The 19,166-nt window shown below is 35.8% G+C and overlaps 2 protein-coding genes across 2 annotated transcripts in view; one reads left to right on the top strand and one right to left on the bottom strand.

Moving 5' to 3' along the window:
- LOC136238727 (uncharacterized) overlaps positions 1-19,166 on the top strand; it is a 58,263-nt gene that overhangs the window by 1,989 nt on the left and 37,108 nt on the right. The gene's annotated exons all lie outside the window — the stretch shown is intronic.
- On the bottom strand, positions 7,639-9,680 carry LOC136239184 (uncharacterized). Its single transcript, XM_066029916.1, has 3 exons — positions 9,661-9,680; positions 8,015-8,175; positions 7,639-7,955 (listed from the first exon to the last, which is right to left on the bottom strand). Exons 1-3 carry the CDS (start codon positions 9,678-9,680, stop codon positions 7,639-7,641), a joined length of 498 nt encoding a protein of 165 aa, XP_065885988.1.

Below are 19,166 nucleotides of genomic sequence, written 5' to 3' on the forward strand. Positions count from 1 at the left end.
TTCATTATTCTCTGCTAGGATTGAGCTAACTATGCTTTGAAAATAGCCTATTATGCATTTGAGCAGTGCTCAAAATCCAGCCTGTTATGCTCAAAATTTAAACATTGTTTTTGAACATCGAGAGGTGGTCAAGTTTTAATAGCCACCACATAGATTTTTGAAATTGAGGTAATAAATGCTGCAGTGTTTAAGCAAGTAAATAAGGTATAAGATATGGCTAGTATAGAACAATAAAACTATTGTGTGTGGTGATTAAAATAAACTATTAAGTGTCACACTTTAAGTTTACTAACTTATTGGCTTGTAAGAACCACTAGAGGTCACCATACTGCATTATTTCTAGTATCATTAATGGAGAGTTTAAAGTTTACACGCTAAGACTAGAATAGAACCCTTCAACTATAGCCTGCCTGTATATACCATTTTTGATGAAACTGACATTTTAGTGCATGCCGGCAATTTCAAAAAATTATTGTCTATAACTATTGAAGCTGTGTATGAGGCGTGAAACATGCAGCTATAGTAGTTTCTGATCACTGACCAAGCCTATATCCAAGTGAATTAATGGTTTTCACTATTGGTAGCGGAACAGCTGTCTAACCCATAGCTACTCCAGCCTAAATCAGAGTATAGAGATTAAATCATGTTTTATTATAGAGCTGAGAAAACTATAGCCAACTGTTCAGTCGGTGTGTCATGACCTCTGGTAGCTAAGTGGAGATGGTAAGTTGAGCATTACAAGATACACCAAATTAAGTGATAGAGGTTCCCAGAAGGTTTTAATATTTGTAGCCTCTTATCTTACTGTCACATACTGCTGGCAACTGTATGTGGATGCCTGACTACTGCATGACTAAGCCATGTTATAGTGGTGACTGCAGTTCTATTTAAGGATTTGACTGACTGCTCTATTAGTATGTTTTGTTAGTATTTTTGAAAGGGGGATAGAAAGGGACACCGGTGCCCACAACGCGTTACAATGATTCAGGACTCGTATTTCCAGTAGTGGCTTGATATGTGGAGAGGGTGATGTTGAGTTTTGGGAAGGGTTACATAGTAACAAAGGTAACAAAGTAACAAAATGTTATAAAGCGCAGTAGCTAGCTACACTGTGCCCCTGGGCTCCAACAGCAAATTGCTGACTAGCCAGTGCTCCAAATTGTAATTCTAAACATGAGTCTGGGAATGACAAGCAAAATCATGAATGAAAAACCTAGTGGAGATTGTATTTAGATAACTAACAAAGAAGCTAACATTTGAGCAGAATGGATTTAAAAAGTGGAATGACAAATGGAAACCATCAAACTGGGTAACTAACAGCCATTTCAGTATGTAACTAGTAACCAGCCTAAATCAAGATGTAAGTTGTATAGTGATGAGAGTAAAATGGATTTGACAAGTACGTGTAGTATGATATGTGGTAACTGGATAACTACCAAACAAATTTCAGCATTTACAGAGTAACAGAAATTTAACTAGCCAAAATAAAGATACAAGTTGTATGCCATGAATGTGAGAGTAGAATGGATTTGACAAGTAGCATCATATGTGGTAACCATGTAACTGGGTAACTCTCAGCCAAATTTCATTATTTCTAGAGTAACAGAAAAGTAACCATCTGAAATAAAGATGTAAGTTGAATACCATGCACGTGAGGGTAGAATGGATTTGAAAAGTAGCTTCATATGTGGTAACCATGTAACTGGGTACCTCCAGCCAAATTTCACCATTTACAGAGTAACAGAAAAGTAACCAACTTAAAAGATGCAAGTTGTATACCATGCATGTGAGTGTAGAATGGATTTGACAAGTAGCATCATATGTGGTAACCATGTAACTGGGTAACCTCCAGCCAAATTTCACCATTTACAGAGTAACAGAAAAGTAACCAACTTAAAAGATGCAAGTTGTATACCATGGATGTGAGTGTAGAATGGATTTGACAAGTAGCATCATATGTGGTAACCATGTAACTGGGTAACCTCCAGCCAAATTTCACCATTTACAGAGTAACAGAAAAGTAACCAGCTTAAAAGATGCAAGTTGTATACCATGGATGTGAGTACAGAATGGATTTGACAAGTAGCATCATATGTGGTAACCATGTAACTGGGTAACCTCCAGCCAAATTTTACCATTTACAGAATAACAGAAAAGTAACCAGCTTAAAAGATGCAAGTTGTATACTATGCACGAGAGGGTAGAATGGATTTGACAAGTAGCATCATATGTGGTAACCATGTAACTGGGTAACCTCCAGCCAAATTTCACCATTTACAGAGTAACAGAAAAGTAACCAGCTTAAAAGATGCAAGTTGTATACTATGCACGAGAGGGTAGAATGGATTTGACAAGTAGCATCATATGTGGTAACCATGTAACTGGGTAACCTCCAGCCAAATTTCACCATTTACAGAGTAACAGAAAAGTAACCAGCTTAAATGATGCAAGTTGTATACTATGCACGAGAGGGTAGAATGGATTTGACAAGTAGCATCATATGTGGTAACCATGTAACTGGGTAACCTCCAGCCAAATTTCACCATTTACAGAGTAACAGAAAAGTAACCAGCTTAAAAGATGCAAGTTGTATACTATGCACAAGAGGGTAGAATGGATTTGACAAGTAGCATCATATGTGGTAACCATGTAACTGGGTAACCTCCAGCCAAATTTCACCATTTACAGAGTAACAGAAAAGTAACCAGCTTAAAAGATGCAAGTTGTATACTATGCACGAGAGGGTAGAATGGATTTGACAAGTAGCATCATATGTGGTAACCATGTAACTGGGTAACCTCCAGCCAAATTTCACCATTTACAGAGTAACAGAAAAGTAACCAGCTTAAAAGATGCAAGTTGTATACTATGCACGAGAGGGTAGAATGGATTTGACAAGTAGCATCATATGAGGTAACCATGTAACTGGGTAACCTCCAGCCAAATTTCACCATTTACAGAGTAACAGAAAAGTAACCAGCTGAAATAAAGATGTAAGTTGCATAACATGCATGTGAGTGTAGAATGGATTTGACAAGTAGCATCATATGTGGTAACCATGTAACTGGGTAACCTCCAGCCAAATTTCACCATTTACAGAGTAACAGAAAAGTAACCAGCTTAAAAGATGCAAGTTGTATACTATGCACGAGAGGGTAGAATGGATTTGACAAGTAGCATCATATGTGGTAACCATGTAACTGGGTAACCTCCAGCCAAATTTCACCATTTACAGAGTAACAGAAAAGTAACCAGCTTAAAAGATGCAAGTTGTATACTATGCACGAGAGGGTAGAATGGATTTGACAAGTAGCATCATATGAGGTAACCATGTAACTGGGTAACCTCCAGCCAAATTTCACCATTTACAGAGTAACAGAAAAGTAACCAGCTGAAATAAAGATGTAAGTTGCATAACATGCATGTGAGTGTAGAATGGATTTGACAAGTAGCATCATATGTGGTAACCATGTAACTGGGTAACCTCCAGCCAAATTTCACCATTTACAGAGTAACAGAAAAGTAACCAGCTGAAATAAAGATGTAAGTTGCATAACATGCATGTGAGTGTAGAATGGATTTGACAAGTAGCATCATATGTGGTAACCATGTAACTGGGTAACCTCCAGCCAAATTTCACCATTTACAGAGTAACAGAAAAGTAACCAGCTTAAAAGATGCAAGTTGTACACTATGCACGAGAGGGTAGAATGGATTTGACAAGTAGCATCATATGTGGTAACCATGTAACTGGGTAACCTCCAGCCAAATTTCACCATTTACAGAGTAACAGAAAAGTAACCAGCTTAAAAGATGCAAGTTGTATACCATGGATGTGAGTGTAGAATGGATTTGACAAGTAGCATCATATGTGGTAACCATGTAACTGGGTAACCTCCAGCCAAATTTCACCATTTACAGAGTAACAGAAAAGTAACCAGCTTAAAAGATGCAAGTTGTATACTATGCACGAGAGGGTAGAATGGATTTGACAAGTAGCATCATATGTGGTAACCATGTAACTGGGTAACCTCCAGCCAAATTTCACCATTTACAGAGTAACAGAAAAGTAACCAGCTTAAAAGATGCAAGTTGTATACTATGCACAAGAGGGTAGAATGGATTTGACAAGTAGCATCATATGTGGTAACCATGTAACTGGGTAACCTCCAGCCAAATTTCACCATTTACAGAGTAACAGAAAAGTAACCAGCTTAAAAGATGCAAGTTGTATACTATGCACGAGAGGGTAGAATGGATTTGACAAGTAGCATCATATGTGGTAACCATGTAACTGGGTAACCTCAAGCCAAATTTCACCATTTACAGAGTAACAGAAAAGTAACCAGCTTAAAAGATGCAAGTTGTATACTATGCACGAGAGGGTAGAATGGATTTGACAAGTAGCATCATATGAGGTAACCATGTAACTGGGTAACCTCCAGCCAAATTTCACCATTTACAGAGTAACAGAAAAGTAACCAGCTAAAATAAAGATGTAAGTTGCATAACATGCATGTGAGTGTAGAATGGATTTGACAAGTAGCATCATATGTGGTAACCATGTAACTGGGTAACCTCCAGCCAAATTTCACCATTTACAGAGTAACAGAAAAGTAACCAGCTGAAATAAAGATACAAGTTGTATACCATGCACGTGAGGGTAGAATGGATTTGACAAGTAGCATCATATGTGGTAACCATGTAACTGGGTAACTCCCAGCCAAATTTCACCATTTATAAAGTAACAGAAAAGTAACTGCTCAAAATAAAGATATAAGTTGTAATATTGTACTCTTGTTTGTATATGGTGAGAGTAGAATGGATCTGACAAGTGGAATGATACTTTATTTGGTAACCATGTAACTGGGAAACTCTCAGACAAATGTAGAGTAACAGAAAAGTAACCATCCAAAACAAAGATATAAGATACCGTGAGAGTGGAATGGATCTGACAAGTGACATGATATGTTTTAACTATTTAACTGGGTAAATCCCAGCAAAATTTCACCATTTACGTATGACTTAACAGAAAAGTAACCACAATCATACGTTGTATAAAGCTAAAGTAGCTACCACAGAGATGGCTTGCCATTATCATTTTTGGTAACCACACAACTGGCCTACTTCCAGTTAATTGTGAAGTAACAATGAATGCTGTGTCTTATTACTAACAACAATAGCCTATATTACACAGAGTTATCTTAAGTATATCGCCACTAAGGGCTCGGACAGGAGCCCTGGCAAGGCAAATATTTAAATGTGGCCAGATTTGAGATAAGCATGCTTCCACACACACAAAATAAAACTGACGTTTTTACAAGAAATGGATTGCTAGCACGTTACACTATCAATTCTCACTATGTGTTTGTCTGAGTTGTGCTGAGTCTGCTTTTGCCAGCAGTTTTTGTAAGACCCTGTAAAAGCCACGAGTGGTAGCAAGGTGCCATTCAATGGCCATGGCTCTGTTTGAACAGTCTGATGTGTGGTGGACAAGGCTTGTAGGGCTCTCCAGTCTCGTCTTTCATCATTTGTGAGTGATTTGAGTACAACAAGAGTCCATACACGGCCCAAGTTGGACCTCTGGATTACAATCGTCTTTTCACTTCAATAGGTACTCCTATATTAAGCCCACCCACCATGCATCCATGCCCACTTTCCCTATTACTACCACCTGTGATATTAATACCTTTACGAAAAAAACAGTTCAAAACAGACTATATTTTGGGCACAAGAAACTTATACACCCACACACTGATAGCTATACATAGGTGAAAGTCAATTTCATTTGTTAAGCTTTACACATTAATCGCCATATCTACTAATGTAGTTTTGTGCATGGAAACCGGGTTTTGTCAAATCCAGTGACAAATTACATTCCAAATAATTATGTTATTACATTAAAATACAGAATATGCAACTACAGTGTTAATTGTGTGTGTACCGATAACTGGTTATAAAAGTTTCATAACCAATCTGCATGAGCTAAATGTTTTCATGCACACACACACACTCACACACACATACACATTTTTGTACATAAACATCTTGCCGTGCCCACATGTGTGTTTTAACACAACTGCGTGGTCGAATGTGATCGAGGATTTCATTCTCTTTGTCTGTTTGGTTGTAATCATAATAATTTTTTCTCATGATTGTTTCAATGATGGTTTTAAAAAAAGTGAAACATATGGCCGAAATTGAATGCTATATTATGTAATAGACTGGCATTGATTATGCCAGCATAATTTCTGGGTAATTAAAAGTGTAAAGCATAATGCCAGCATACTTGGACCATAATGAGAAATTTTTCATAAAGTAATGCTGCCACAATACTGTCACTGTTTACAGTCACAGAGCTGATCTATTTTGAATATATAAGTAGCACATCCTTATTAAGAGTAGAAATGATAAACTGGAGCTGTGTTTCCACAGTTCCATTTGCAAGATCAAAAGCTTTCCATTGAGATTGTGGTCTGGCTGAGATTTCCATTATCGAGATATTCTAATAGAGCAGTCTAATACTCTAATAGGACAATCATCATAAGACAAAAAGGAAAAACTGAACAAAGGTTTGGTGTTTCTAATGAGAGAAAATTCTAGGAGCCGACCCTTTGCATAATGCTGCAAATACTGATGAACAAGTTCTGTCTTTGTTTATCTATTACTTTTGTGCACAAAAATTACTGCCAGGTTGAAAAAGACTTCTTAGTAGTCTTAGAATACAGTAGTACAATACAATGGGCCTAAATGTACGTATAAGGTAGACCCTATACTTATACAACATTGTTGTATAAGTATAGGGTCTACCTTATACTTCAATATACTGGCTTCTTTTCAAACCCATGATCCTCTCTATTTCAGGGGCATATCCTGAATCTTTAAAATGGGGTTTCCGTCAGTATGAATGTACTGCTGTTTGATCACGTACTGACAATTGCTACAGAATTTGGAGATGTTTATCTGAATCAGTATAACATGTCGTCAGTGTGTTAAAGCACCTCTAGTATGCTTGTTGTAGGGAGTCTGGAGTATGCCCACGCTCCCAGGAAATGTTTTGAGAATTAGATGCCAGGAGAGTGAATTTGATAACATTTCAGTCACTAAAATAAATTGTACAGTCTTTGTTGAAGCAACCTGGTTGCAAGTTGGATACAGGTTCAACACTACCATGAAGAAGCTAAGCAGCTAATAATAAAGTTAGCATTTAGTTAATAAGGCCATAAGCACCTTCTCTCGATTTGAACTATTGTCCTGTATTAGTATTGCACCGTAAAGCAAGTAAATTAATGTGTTTACATATATTGTGATTAGCAATTGGAAAGTATATAAACTATTTTGTTTACTGTAACAATGAACCAATCATGATTCTGGGAACTTATAATTATTGTTGTAAATTACATGTTTATAGATGATAGACCATTTATTTCAGAGCTTAAATGTCTCAATCTTTTAAGCAGATAGTAATTACACATATATAAGTATTCAAATTGAAGGTATCAAAGATGTTAAATCAACAATATACATTCAGCATATATACATGTATTGTAGTTAAATTATAAATTACAGCAAATAACACACTGTGTAATTCATGTGTGAAGTAGCTTGTTCATACATTACAAAATGCTCCGCTATACTTCATTCTTTAGTATTGAGTTTCTTTGCATGTATTGGTCTACGCCCATGCAAGTAACAATAAGAAATATATGCATTTCGCCTTTTCACCATGCGATGTATGTAAAAATGATGGTGGGTTTTTGGCATAGAGCAAACAATTTTTTTAAACCTGGACATCCATGCAAAAGTTTGCTCACATGCCATGGTGTTAAAACTTGGGTTCTTTTCTTTGATTGGTTGTGGATCATATAGGGTTTTGCACCTTGGATCACAGTGGTTGTTGATGTGAAGGCTGTCTATTATCTTATTTATATCTTTCCAGATATACTTGAGATCTCCTGTGTAGAATACAAAACAACCACATGTCTTTAGATCCATTTAAAATGCCTGTACATACCTGGTAAGGGCAAATCATTCCTAGCAACTTTCAGGTTATTCACATGACACATGTTGTCATATGCCAGAATTACTTCTTTCCAAGTTCTTCTTGTTTTGTTACCAAATGCCGCAATAAGCCATGATAGCATTAATAAAAACACCTGGGCTGGCCCTTCAGATCTACATAAACAATAGTATTATTGAGAAAAGAATGCAACAACACTTATTAATGAATATTTATATATCAGTGAAATTTACTGGTGGATCTAGGATTTCTAAAAGGGGTGTATGAAACTTACTAATTAAGCATCCAAGGACATGGCTTAAGAAAATTATATACTTTTAAAGTGAACAGTTTTCGTTTACTTACTTAAATTGCGAAATAAACAAACTAGCTAGCTAACTGCAAGGCTAAATTTGTAGCTAAGTTTCCCTTCTGATTACTCTATTAGAGCAGCTAGTTGACTTCTCTATATGAATAGTTTGTTGACTTCTCTATTAGAGTAGTTTAATCCATTTTAATGCAATGGGTGGTGTCAATTGCAACTGAGTAGGCTTCTGAAAAAGAATTTTGGTTGAAACTACCAAAACCCATGTAGATCTGCCACTGAAACTTTAAGAGTTCAAATTGCAACAAATGTTCGGAAAAACTTCCAAGTTTTTTTTGTAGTTATTACATTTAAAATCTTTAGTGATAAGGTTCTACTCGACCATGTTACCTTGATGTCAACCAAATAGGCACTTTTTGTTGTGCGATAATGTTATATAGTGTTTTACTTTAGTGTGCTTTAGTCAACAAGTATTGTTATGACAATTCAATTTAATGATCTCCCTTTATTTTTTAAACCAGAATACTGTAAACAAGCATAGATGTAGTGCTCATAAGTAGCTTATTACCACTACATATGCTAGTTAGGACTACGTCCACTTTCACAAAATAATTCTATGTGGTCCATGCATGTCCAGTATAAATGTAATAGATGTATGGTAGCTACAATCCCCACAAACAAACATAGTGTGCTCAAGACACCTGTTTAACACATCTATATCAAATTGTAAGCAATCCTAGTTTGGGAGAGTTCACTTCATACTACTGTATGATATATTCAGTGTTTGTTGGCTGTGGGTATATTCACAATGCATTTGAACCTTAAAAACTAGTCAGTGCATAATGCAGGCAATCTCTGTAATGATAAGGAATTCACAGAAAAAAAAATGTGGGTACTTAGGCCACTTCAATTTACATTTAATTATTTGTTTCTTGTGCCCAACTGACCCAACATTTTTCTATACAAAATATTTGTTAATCACATGATCACAGTACACTTTGTGTTAATGTCACAAAGGGATTGCCAGAAGTAAGGCAGAGTAGTTATCTTCACTATATAGTGAGCTACTGACAAGTGGCACAGCAATCACAGTGTAGCTTAGCTACCATTTGAAATGTAGATTGATTTTCTGAAGTCATAAATGGTTAATTTTATTATGTCGACCTGACGACCCTCTACTTAGCTGGTTTTGGTCCGAGATACAAAAGATTAAGTAGAAGTGGCCTTATGATAAACAAAAAAAAATCCTGGCTTCATATTTAGTTAGTTTGTTACTGTAAACAATTTGTAAACATGTTACAATGCTGTGAAATTAAACCAAGGCCTTAGAACTTACTGGTACAGGGGCTGCCACATTTGTATATGTCCACCACCACTGGCACACATCCAAATCCCTCTTGTCCATTTTTGGAGTTTCTTTGGTTGCCCCGTGTCTTTATTGCACTGTGTTTTTGTTGCAGCCACTTCTTCACAGCTGTCTAATTGTGATAAACCTGGATACTGTTCCAGAGCTGATGAAATGCCTGTAAATAACAGTATTGTTACAGTTATACAGTGTTACACATAAAGCCATATATGTGTTAACATTTTCTTCAATATTTACTTTTAAATATATGTATTATATCTAGTATTTATAAAGTCTTCACTATAGCTACACGATGCTGATTGTGTAAGCATGTACAATCATGCACCTACCTTGACAATCTGCAGCAGTAAGATCTGCATTGGAATCAGCTGTCGGGCGCTCTTTAGAAGCTACATTAACAAAAATATAGTATTATTTTCTGTATTTTATTCTTGTCAGGCACTACTACATATTACTTAAATTATGTTCATAATACAGCACGTTAGACTTCAGATCACACCAGTCCACACTCTTTAGCTGTGGCATATAGTATATGCATAACTAGTCTTCTGTATGAAGCTAGATCTTACTATAGATGCATTCTTTAAAAACTGAAAGTTGTTAATGACAATGTCAGATAGCACTAAGCACATGTAGTACTAAAAATTTAAAATTTGTATATGGATCTTTCACAGATCATATAATTATTGGAAACTGGTGATGATCTCTCACACACAGCCATTTACTCTTGAACCGCATGCAGTAGTGGTTTATAACAGAGATCGCCTAATAGAGCATATGCCTAAACAACCTCTTTAATTGGTTTTCCAGTAACAAAAAGTTAATTGAAATAAGTCTAATTAGTAACTATGAAGTCTAAAGGAACTGAAGAGGAAAAAAATTTAATTCTTGAAATACACCAATTTCTTCATATTCATCTCATATATAATAATTTTTCTATATACAGGAGTACAGGAATAAATGTGGGAATAAAAACTGCATAAATTTGTCATTCTTGTGTCCTTGACTTATCTAAAAGTGTGATTCGGTATGATAACATCCACTTTGAAGCTGTTTTGCTTCCTTTAGGTTCCCTTTGCCATTGAGTAGCTATAGCTCGTGGTAGGGAGGCTATGGTTTGTGCACAATACAGCATTAAAAGTTTTACCAAGTTGTGCTAGGTGTCACTATACTCATTGGATTAATTAACAATGATCTGATTATATTATAAGGTATGTCAATTTATTAATAGAATCAAGGATCAAAAAAGTCAAGACATTAAATAATCCAAGAACTACAATGGAGTGTATGAAGCCCTTTAAAGTGTAACAGTTCTCTATCCAGGTTCAATAGGTATGATACATATCCAGTGTGATGGTAACTGTGAAACCTGCTTATTGTTGGATCAAAGTTCTTGAACTTATTACTATAGGCAGGTTGTTGGTCACATTATACACAAATGGCACATTTAGAGATATACAAGTTGGTTGGCTTAGACAAGTGACCTTATCGAACAGTGACCCAATTAGATAGGTTTCACTGTATTGTGTTTGTTGGATTATACAAAGAGATCAAGACGGATACATAAATAATAAGCCACGGCACAGTAAGTTGTTTAGCCTTGATGAGGAACTATAGTAGCAGCTTGCTTTACAATATATAGATGATAAACCTGTACTGTGTGATTGAAGTGTTTATTAATCCAAAAACTGTGTATTTCTGTGTAGTCTTTAATAATCAATTGAGTCTGAATAGAGTACTCTAAAGGGCTTTACATACTCCATCGTGCTGACATTTAACTATTGTCATAGCAATCTCTATTTCTCATGCTTTAATTTGCAGATCCTGGGGATGCACCAGAAGTTAATGCTCCCCTTAGTGGCCTTTATTTCTACCAGCCCTACATATGGGACATAGCTACAATTATAGAGCTGAAAAACTAATAATTAACCAATAATTTGTATTTGCTTGCAGCTTGCTTTATGATCTACATATGCTTATGCAGCTGTTGTTAAATACCAAGTGAAGACTTCAGTGGTAATTGCAGCTAGATTTCTGAAATCTTTTTTGAAGATCCACATACCGCAATCACCCAAATAGAGCAGTCTGCCTCACCTATTTGAAATTATTGGTTGCGCCTTGATTGGTTTATACATTAGTGTCATTCACAATACCTTATTTTGAATATAGTTTCAATTAAAGTTACTGAATAACTTTATAGCGGTTTTTTCTCATGTTTTAATTTATTTTTCGCCGACCCTCCGTTTATGTATTTTTACACCAGTATTATTTTGCATGACTAAGTAAGAAAGTGCACAAACCTTCAAGTGAAATTTTTAGAAATTCTCGTAAAGTGCAAGGTATGCCTTTTTTCCCTGCATCTTGACAATGTTCCCCGCAAAAGGCCATACCAGTAGCTGGCTCATTTGGACAGGAGTCCACATACTGCAATGCTCCATCAAAGCCAGATATTTCCTTGGGAACACGATACATGCATATTGGATAACAGAGTTTCCAGTTCCCGTCTACTGCAAATAGTTTTCCACAACCTATAAATAGATAAAGTATTTTATTATTAGTACTCTGCTGCATTCATCAGCATAATAAAATACAATTCCTATTCTGGTATATGTAATGCTGTAATAATTCAATGTGAATGGTAAACAGCAATAATATTGTCTAGGCATACCAAGTGAACAATTTGGTTAGGGTTTGTATGCAGTCACAAGCATAGGCAGCTTCAGAAATTTTGTTGACCAGTTTCCAAACCAGCTTTTTGTGAAGTTGAGACCAAAATTTTATCAAAAACTCAAGTGAGAGACTTTACACTTTTATAAAGGCCCTATAAATTCATGTGGTTTGGTGCCATTTTAATTTGGGGATATACTCCAAATCACCAAATGTACTGTGTGTACAACTGTATAATACAGACCGGTGATTCCAGCGATATACTTACACTCTTTTATCGTAGAACAAAAGATATAAGCTTGTGCTATCCCTGCTAATTATTGGGTTAAAATGATACTGATAATATTGATTAGTAGAGCTTAATGTAAGTAGAACTATACGTACATGTATTACCATACAGTACAAAAATGAATCTTATTGCATCTAATATGAAATCCAACACAAACACGCTAATAAAATTATGAATATTTAACCAGGCTATTTTTCATATGTGACCATTAGGTAGAAATTGGTTACTAAAGTCTTTCAACAAATTTATATAATTGATGTTCTGTTCTATTGAGGAGTATGTCAACACTTGCTCTTTCATACGTCAACAATGAAAACATTTAAGATGAACAGTAGTTCTCTGACAAATTTTAATATATGTACAAGAGTGGTGTAAGATTACATTGTCCAAAGCTGTTGCTTTGTACATACCTCTATGTTTGCATTCATCAGAACAGGTGTCATGATCATAAATGCTGTCTGCTCGCTGTTCATCTATTAGACTCATAGCCTTCTCTCTGTCATTTGTCCTGGCAAACAAAAAATTCTCCATGTCTCTATCTCGCAATTCCAGCTCAAGTTCATAATTCCAAAATCCATTTGCCACAGTTTTACGATGGATCTCAGCAGCAATAGAGAAACCAAAATCATTTTCATCATCTCCTACCAAATACAAAAGTACCTTGGAACAATATGGTATGCTGTACATGCAACTTCAATATCACTTATTAAAAATCAAATAATAAACAGACTCCAAAACAATAAAATAATAAGAACAAGAAAGTGATATACAAATTACCATACTTTCCAAGCAAACCCATGCATGTGCTGCCCTACATTTGACAACTTGAAAAAATCAGCAAAACATGCAAAGACAAATAGCGTCTGGATATTATTGTGGCATAGTTTTGTGTCTATGTAATGCAAGTTCATAATATGTGATCCAGTCTGGGAAATGGGTCTTATTGCCTATCACAAGACACTTTATTTTTTGCCACAAACACAAAACTAAAAAAATAGATGATGAGAGCCTTTTCCCCAGACCACGTCACATATTGTTCCATTCTTATGAAATATAGAGCATTTTGTGATAGGGAACAGGATCTCAAGTTCATTTATTACATACTAGCATTGGTACCTGCCCTACGTGCAGGACCATGTACCTATAATACATTATTAAGTAAAAGATCAAATGTCAGCACCACTCATACCCTACAGCATACATGGTCATATTGCTTGCCTTATACAATCTTGTGAGCATATACCATGGGCGTGGTCCACAACTAGTTAAGTACGAACATTTGCTCTGATTGATAAGGGCATGACAGTGTGTTATTATTGCGCCTACTTTGTTTAGCTATAGCCATTAGGCTGTTTGATCATTTTGTAAGTGTAGCTACAAGCATCTACGTACTTGCTCCTACAGTATGGAATCAGCTATTAGTATTGTGACACCCGAATACGGCTGCTCTAAAGAAAGTGTCGATATGAAATAATACTGTCTCCGTGAGTGGAGAAGAAGAAGACGATTCGTAAAAGGAAAGGCAAAGCACAAAAGGCAGACACTTGTTGGAACCTGAAAAGGCACATCCCGACAGCGAGTTAAATATTGTGGCAAACAATCTTGATCATGCGCTGCTTCATTTGGCCTGTAGGCTTGCGACTGTGGTCAGGCAGGCAGACAAAAATTCTATTTTAGCTTTTTTTTAGAAATAGAATTTCAGCACTTTTATGGGTATTTTCTGATATATAACGTTTAAAATAAAGTTAGAAACATGAAGAGTCTTTAGTGAAATGTTTATTTGGTGCATGAAATGTTTCTAGGATAATTTTTAAGGGGATGAAATCTAGGGCACGTGCCAAATCCACTGCGATCCCTACTTAAACAGTACTATCGTACTGTTTGATAACATTGTTGTACTGTTTGATACTCGTGAAACTTTTTATTAGTTCCTACGCACACTTGCATGTGAGTTACCAAAGTGGTACATATTAGTTACCGTATTTACTTGGTTAAACGCCGCACTTCAAATAGTCACCGCATTTGAATAGTCACCGCAACATAGGTCACCAGTTTGATAATAAACGCCGCCCTTGAATAAACACCGCGTCTTTTATTCAGGTTCCATGTATAATCGCAGTTTCTAATAGAAAATGAAGTTACAGTGTTGCTTTTAAACTACAGGTAGTGTAGTGTGCTAAGCAAACCTACTTACGTGTTGTATAGACTGATTGGTAGCCGCACGTAAAAGTGCTGTAAGTACAATAAACGCTGCCATTGAAAAGTAGCCGCACTGATTTTTAACATAAGGCTAATAGTAGTCGTGGCATTTAACCAAGTATATACGGTATACGGGCACTTGTGCTTTGCCTGATATATACGCACTTGCCCTCAGGCTTGTGCTTATATATGAGGCAAAGCACTCGAGCCCATGGTATGTATATAGTATACAGTACATATATACTATAGTGTATAATTAAGCACATACGTACTGTATGCAGAGTGGAAAAAGCATAATACAGTGTATGCAGGACATAGTTACCTTCCTCCAAAGTAATTGGATAAGATCGACTAAAATCTACCATGTTGATGTAATTATGATTCTGAGAGTCTCTCATAGATTCATTATAAATCTCCGCAATAGATTCAAAACTATTCCATCCATGATGGCTGTGTGACAATAACATTAAATGGTATATGGTGCTACATATATATCAAATCTAAATATATACAGCAACTGTAGAAATTTAAATTACTTTATTGACACAAGTGATCAATCTTATCTCTATTATGTATGTTTGATTGCAAATACAGTAGCAATAGCCACAAATACACGATTTAATTTGCAATTTACCATATACTAAATACTGCTTTTCCCTAGGGAAGCTTAAATTCATAGGGGAATTTAATGACAGCTTTTGAATGCTATAGTAGCACAAGGATATATAAATGTTAGAGGAGCAAACGTGAAAGGTTCACATACATGCAGAAACAGTGCTGCAGTTACAAGTAAATGTTAGGTCTAAAGTCAATTGCATGACTATAGTGTTGTACTAATTACCAATAATTAAAATTAGACAAGTTTAAACTAACATCACAATGGCTATGCACACAAAGCTTGAACTATTGTTCAGTGCCTGTTTTAGTGAAGCCTACTGTAGTCAGTAAACTACAAACATGTCAATGTTCACAATGTATAGACTACTGTATGTGCATGTTTACTTCACAACATTTGTAAATACTACTTCAACTATAACTTACGCAGCAGCACCCATATGTGCACAACAGAATCGATCCATATAGGCTACTTGTGAGCAGTGGACAAAAGGACGTGATTCACTGTAGTATCTATACCCATTTGTAGAATTTCCGTATTGCTCATATCGGTAATTTATGCTACAATGATCACATCGTAATGTAAGCTTAGAGGCTGGTAGTGGTCCTGACCAGGTATAACAAATAACACTGGTAGGCAAATGATGGGCTTGTAATGATGAACCACACGTTAGACAATTATCAACTGGTGGTGATAAGTAAATATTATGGGCAGAGCCTTCTAAGAATGTTGTTTTCCATAAAACCGATTGCTCAATGGGACCAAGAACTTCCACAAATTTTTTATTTCTGCACATGTATTCTTCAGCAATGACAGATAAACTTGTCAACTCTTCTACACTTGGTACAACCGTCTTGTCTGCATTGGATGACAGAATGTTTCTAAAAATACACGATATATTTCTAATATAATTAATGTACACTTAATAACCAAACTATAAACCAACAATCCATACACACACCACTATACTGGTACCGTCATATGAATGGCATCAAACAATTGAATAATTGGTTTAGAAACAACCCATGCTCTTTATGCAATTTGCTATATAAGAGACTATTACTTGACAAAGTATATTGATTGTGATATACAGACATGTATACATGTATTCAGATTTATCACATTGCACTAAAACTATAATTATTTCATGTGTACATTCATTAATATTATAGCATGATAATAATTACACTTAATTTTAAATAACACTAACCTTATAATGTATATTCGGTGATTTTTGAAGTTTTTTGGGATATGAGATAGCAGTTTAAAGAAAAGCAAATAGTTTGGGTTCCCAAGTCGAGACATAAAATATTCTAGTGTATATGTTTCCATTGAATCTAAAAAGTACAAAATGCATAATTATGGACCATCTAAGTCCTTCAGTGTGCAAGCAAAGTGACTAAGATTACATACATTAATAAGTGAATCAAATTAATTTTGATAGTTGGTTCACAGCAATCATCAAGACAATGTATGTAAATATTTGAACAGGCTTGAAGTTCCACTACTGACAATGCGAACCACTCTCAAGGTTGAAAGGATTGCTTAGACATTCCCTAGATGTACTGTATACCGATATCTGAAAGCAAGTCACCAATGTGATGTTTCTGTAATAAAGTAACATTGTATAAGCACCATATGATTTCACTAGTGCGCTGGACAGTCCATGAATGTTATGGGCTAGTTGTATCTGTTTCATCTAGGTGTATTTTATCGATAATTATGTGACCAAATTTGACAAAACCCAGCTTTAACATAATGTTGTTGTTATATTTAACATAATGTTGTTGTTGTTATGTGGCTGTTGTTGTTATATACAGTGCATGTGAACAACTATTAGGCCATTCCAAGTGGTTTTCCTGTTTCTGGTCCTGGCTGAATCAAAAATTGGATTCAGGTGGAAGGGCTTAGCCATTATGTCATTATTTTGTCATGATCATATACCATTATTTATCAAGCAAGTTAGCCACTAGACAGATTTAAGCAAACAGTTTTTAGATATATAATGGTGATAAGATAACAAAATATACCTTTAAACAAAAGCAAAGCCTACAGCAGCTGTGCAAAATACAGCTATTGCTGTCCTGTGAACCAGTGCTGGGATACCTGTGCACCAAGCACTCAAGCACTTGAGTCTGTACAGGCAAACCTTCTAGGGCAGGACTAGTAACCCTCAGGAGGACTATCCAGGTCTCATGGAATCAGGAGAGAAACTGCGGAACCCAAAGTTCCACAACAGCCCCATACTGATAAATAAGACAAAGGCAGTTGAACATTTGCTTCCCAGCACTCCCCTGTAGGTCCCCATAACACAGCTGGGTAGCCCCTCTTGGATTTTCATGAAATTTGACACAGATATGGACCCTTCTCACACCAAACTTTGGCCCATTATATGGATCTCCCTTTAAGATATAACTGCTTAAAGTTTATTCTTAAAATATCACTTTGGCCTACACATATTCAATAAAATGGCCATAACGTTGTCAGCTATTGTCACAGCACCTTTCTGTTTTGATTTTTTGGAATGCTCATTAAATTCTCTTTTAGGTGATATATATATACTTTATTATAATTGCTCAAAGGAAAAGGTCTAACCACAAAAATGTCACTTTTTCCTTTGATGTCATTATTTTTTTCAAAAATGGATATTTTAATTGCTTCATTTTTAATCTGATTTGTCAAAGACAGGGTTTCACCAAAAGGCTCAAGATCTGCACGAGGGCGCTTCCCAGATTACAAAAACTTGATGCACATCTTTAGGGGTAAATGAATACAGTCAATAACAGATGGTGAAACATTTAGAGAACATTTTAGATCATCTATATAAGTTGGAACAATCTTCCTTAGTAAAAACAGAGTAGAAGTGATGATTAAATATCTCAGCTCTAATAGAATTGTCGGAGATCACCTCTCCTGAGCTATCCAAGATTGGAGGCAAAGGAGATCGGTGATGTTTAACAGAATTCACCCATGCCCTAAACTGCTTACGGTGTGATGAGTTTAACTGTGACAACATCACAGCCTTTTCTTTAGTGTCACGCCTGGTTTTGGAACGTACAACATTGCTGAGTTTACGATACTTGTCAATATTAGTGGGAGATGGATACGCTCAATGCTTCTTCATATGCTATGCCCTACCACATTGAGACTCCTTTGCTCAGAAATTAAAATATTGCAACTATTCACATAAAAAAAGAACTTAGCACATAGCTATGCAGTGACACAAAGCATACTTGGCTCCCTAAAATTTTGATGATGTGACCAGTTTTTATTCCAACCTTTTGTGAAGTTGAAACCTAAGAAATGTTTTCAAAAATTTTCAGGGTGCTGCACTGTCCTCTTTCAGCTTCTATTTCTTATTGCTTTCAATACTTACTTATCAACTACTAATATAGTGCATGAATGTTGTTTAGTGCAATGATTGTTCTATTACAGTTTTGCTTCATCAGTTTCCCCAGAAATCCTCCTGGAACTACCCCTGCAAGCATATTATACTCTACCAACAAAAGTTAAACTAACCTGAAAGAACTCTACACATTGTATGTTGTGCAATAACTGAAATTATGCTTGTGCAATACAAATAATGGCCAAATTCAATCTAAACTAGTAACTGATGTGAGGGGGACTAGAAACAGGATTTCTACTTGTAGTGGCCTTATGTCAAGTTGTATGAATGTCACAATAAGTGAATATATGACACCAAGG

This window comes from Dysidea avara, chromosome 11 (assembly GCF_963678975.1).
Source record: "Dysidea avara chromosome 11, odDysAvar1.4, whole genome shotgun sequence".
In the NCBI taxonomy this organism is placed as follows: domain Eukaryota; kingdom Metazoa; phylum Porifera; class Demospongiae; order Dictyoceratida; family Dysideidae; genus Dysidea; species Dysidea avara.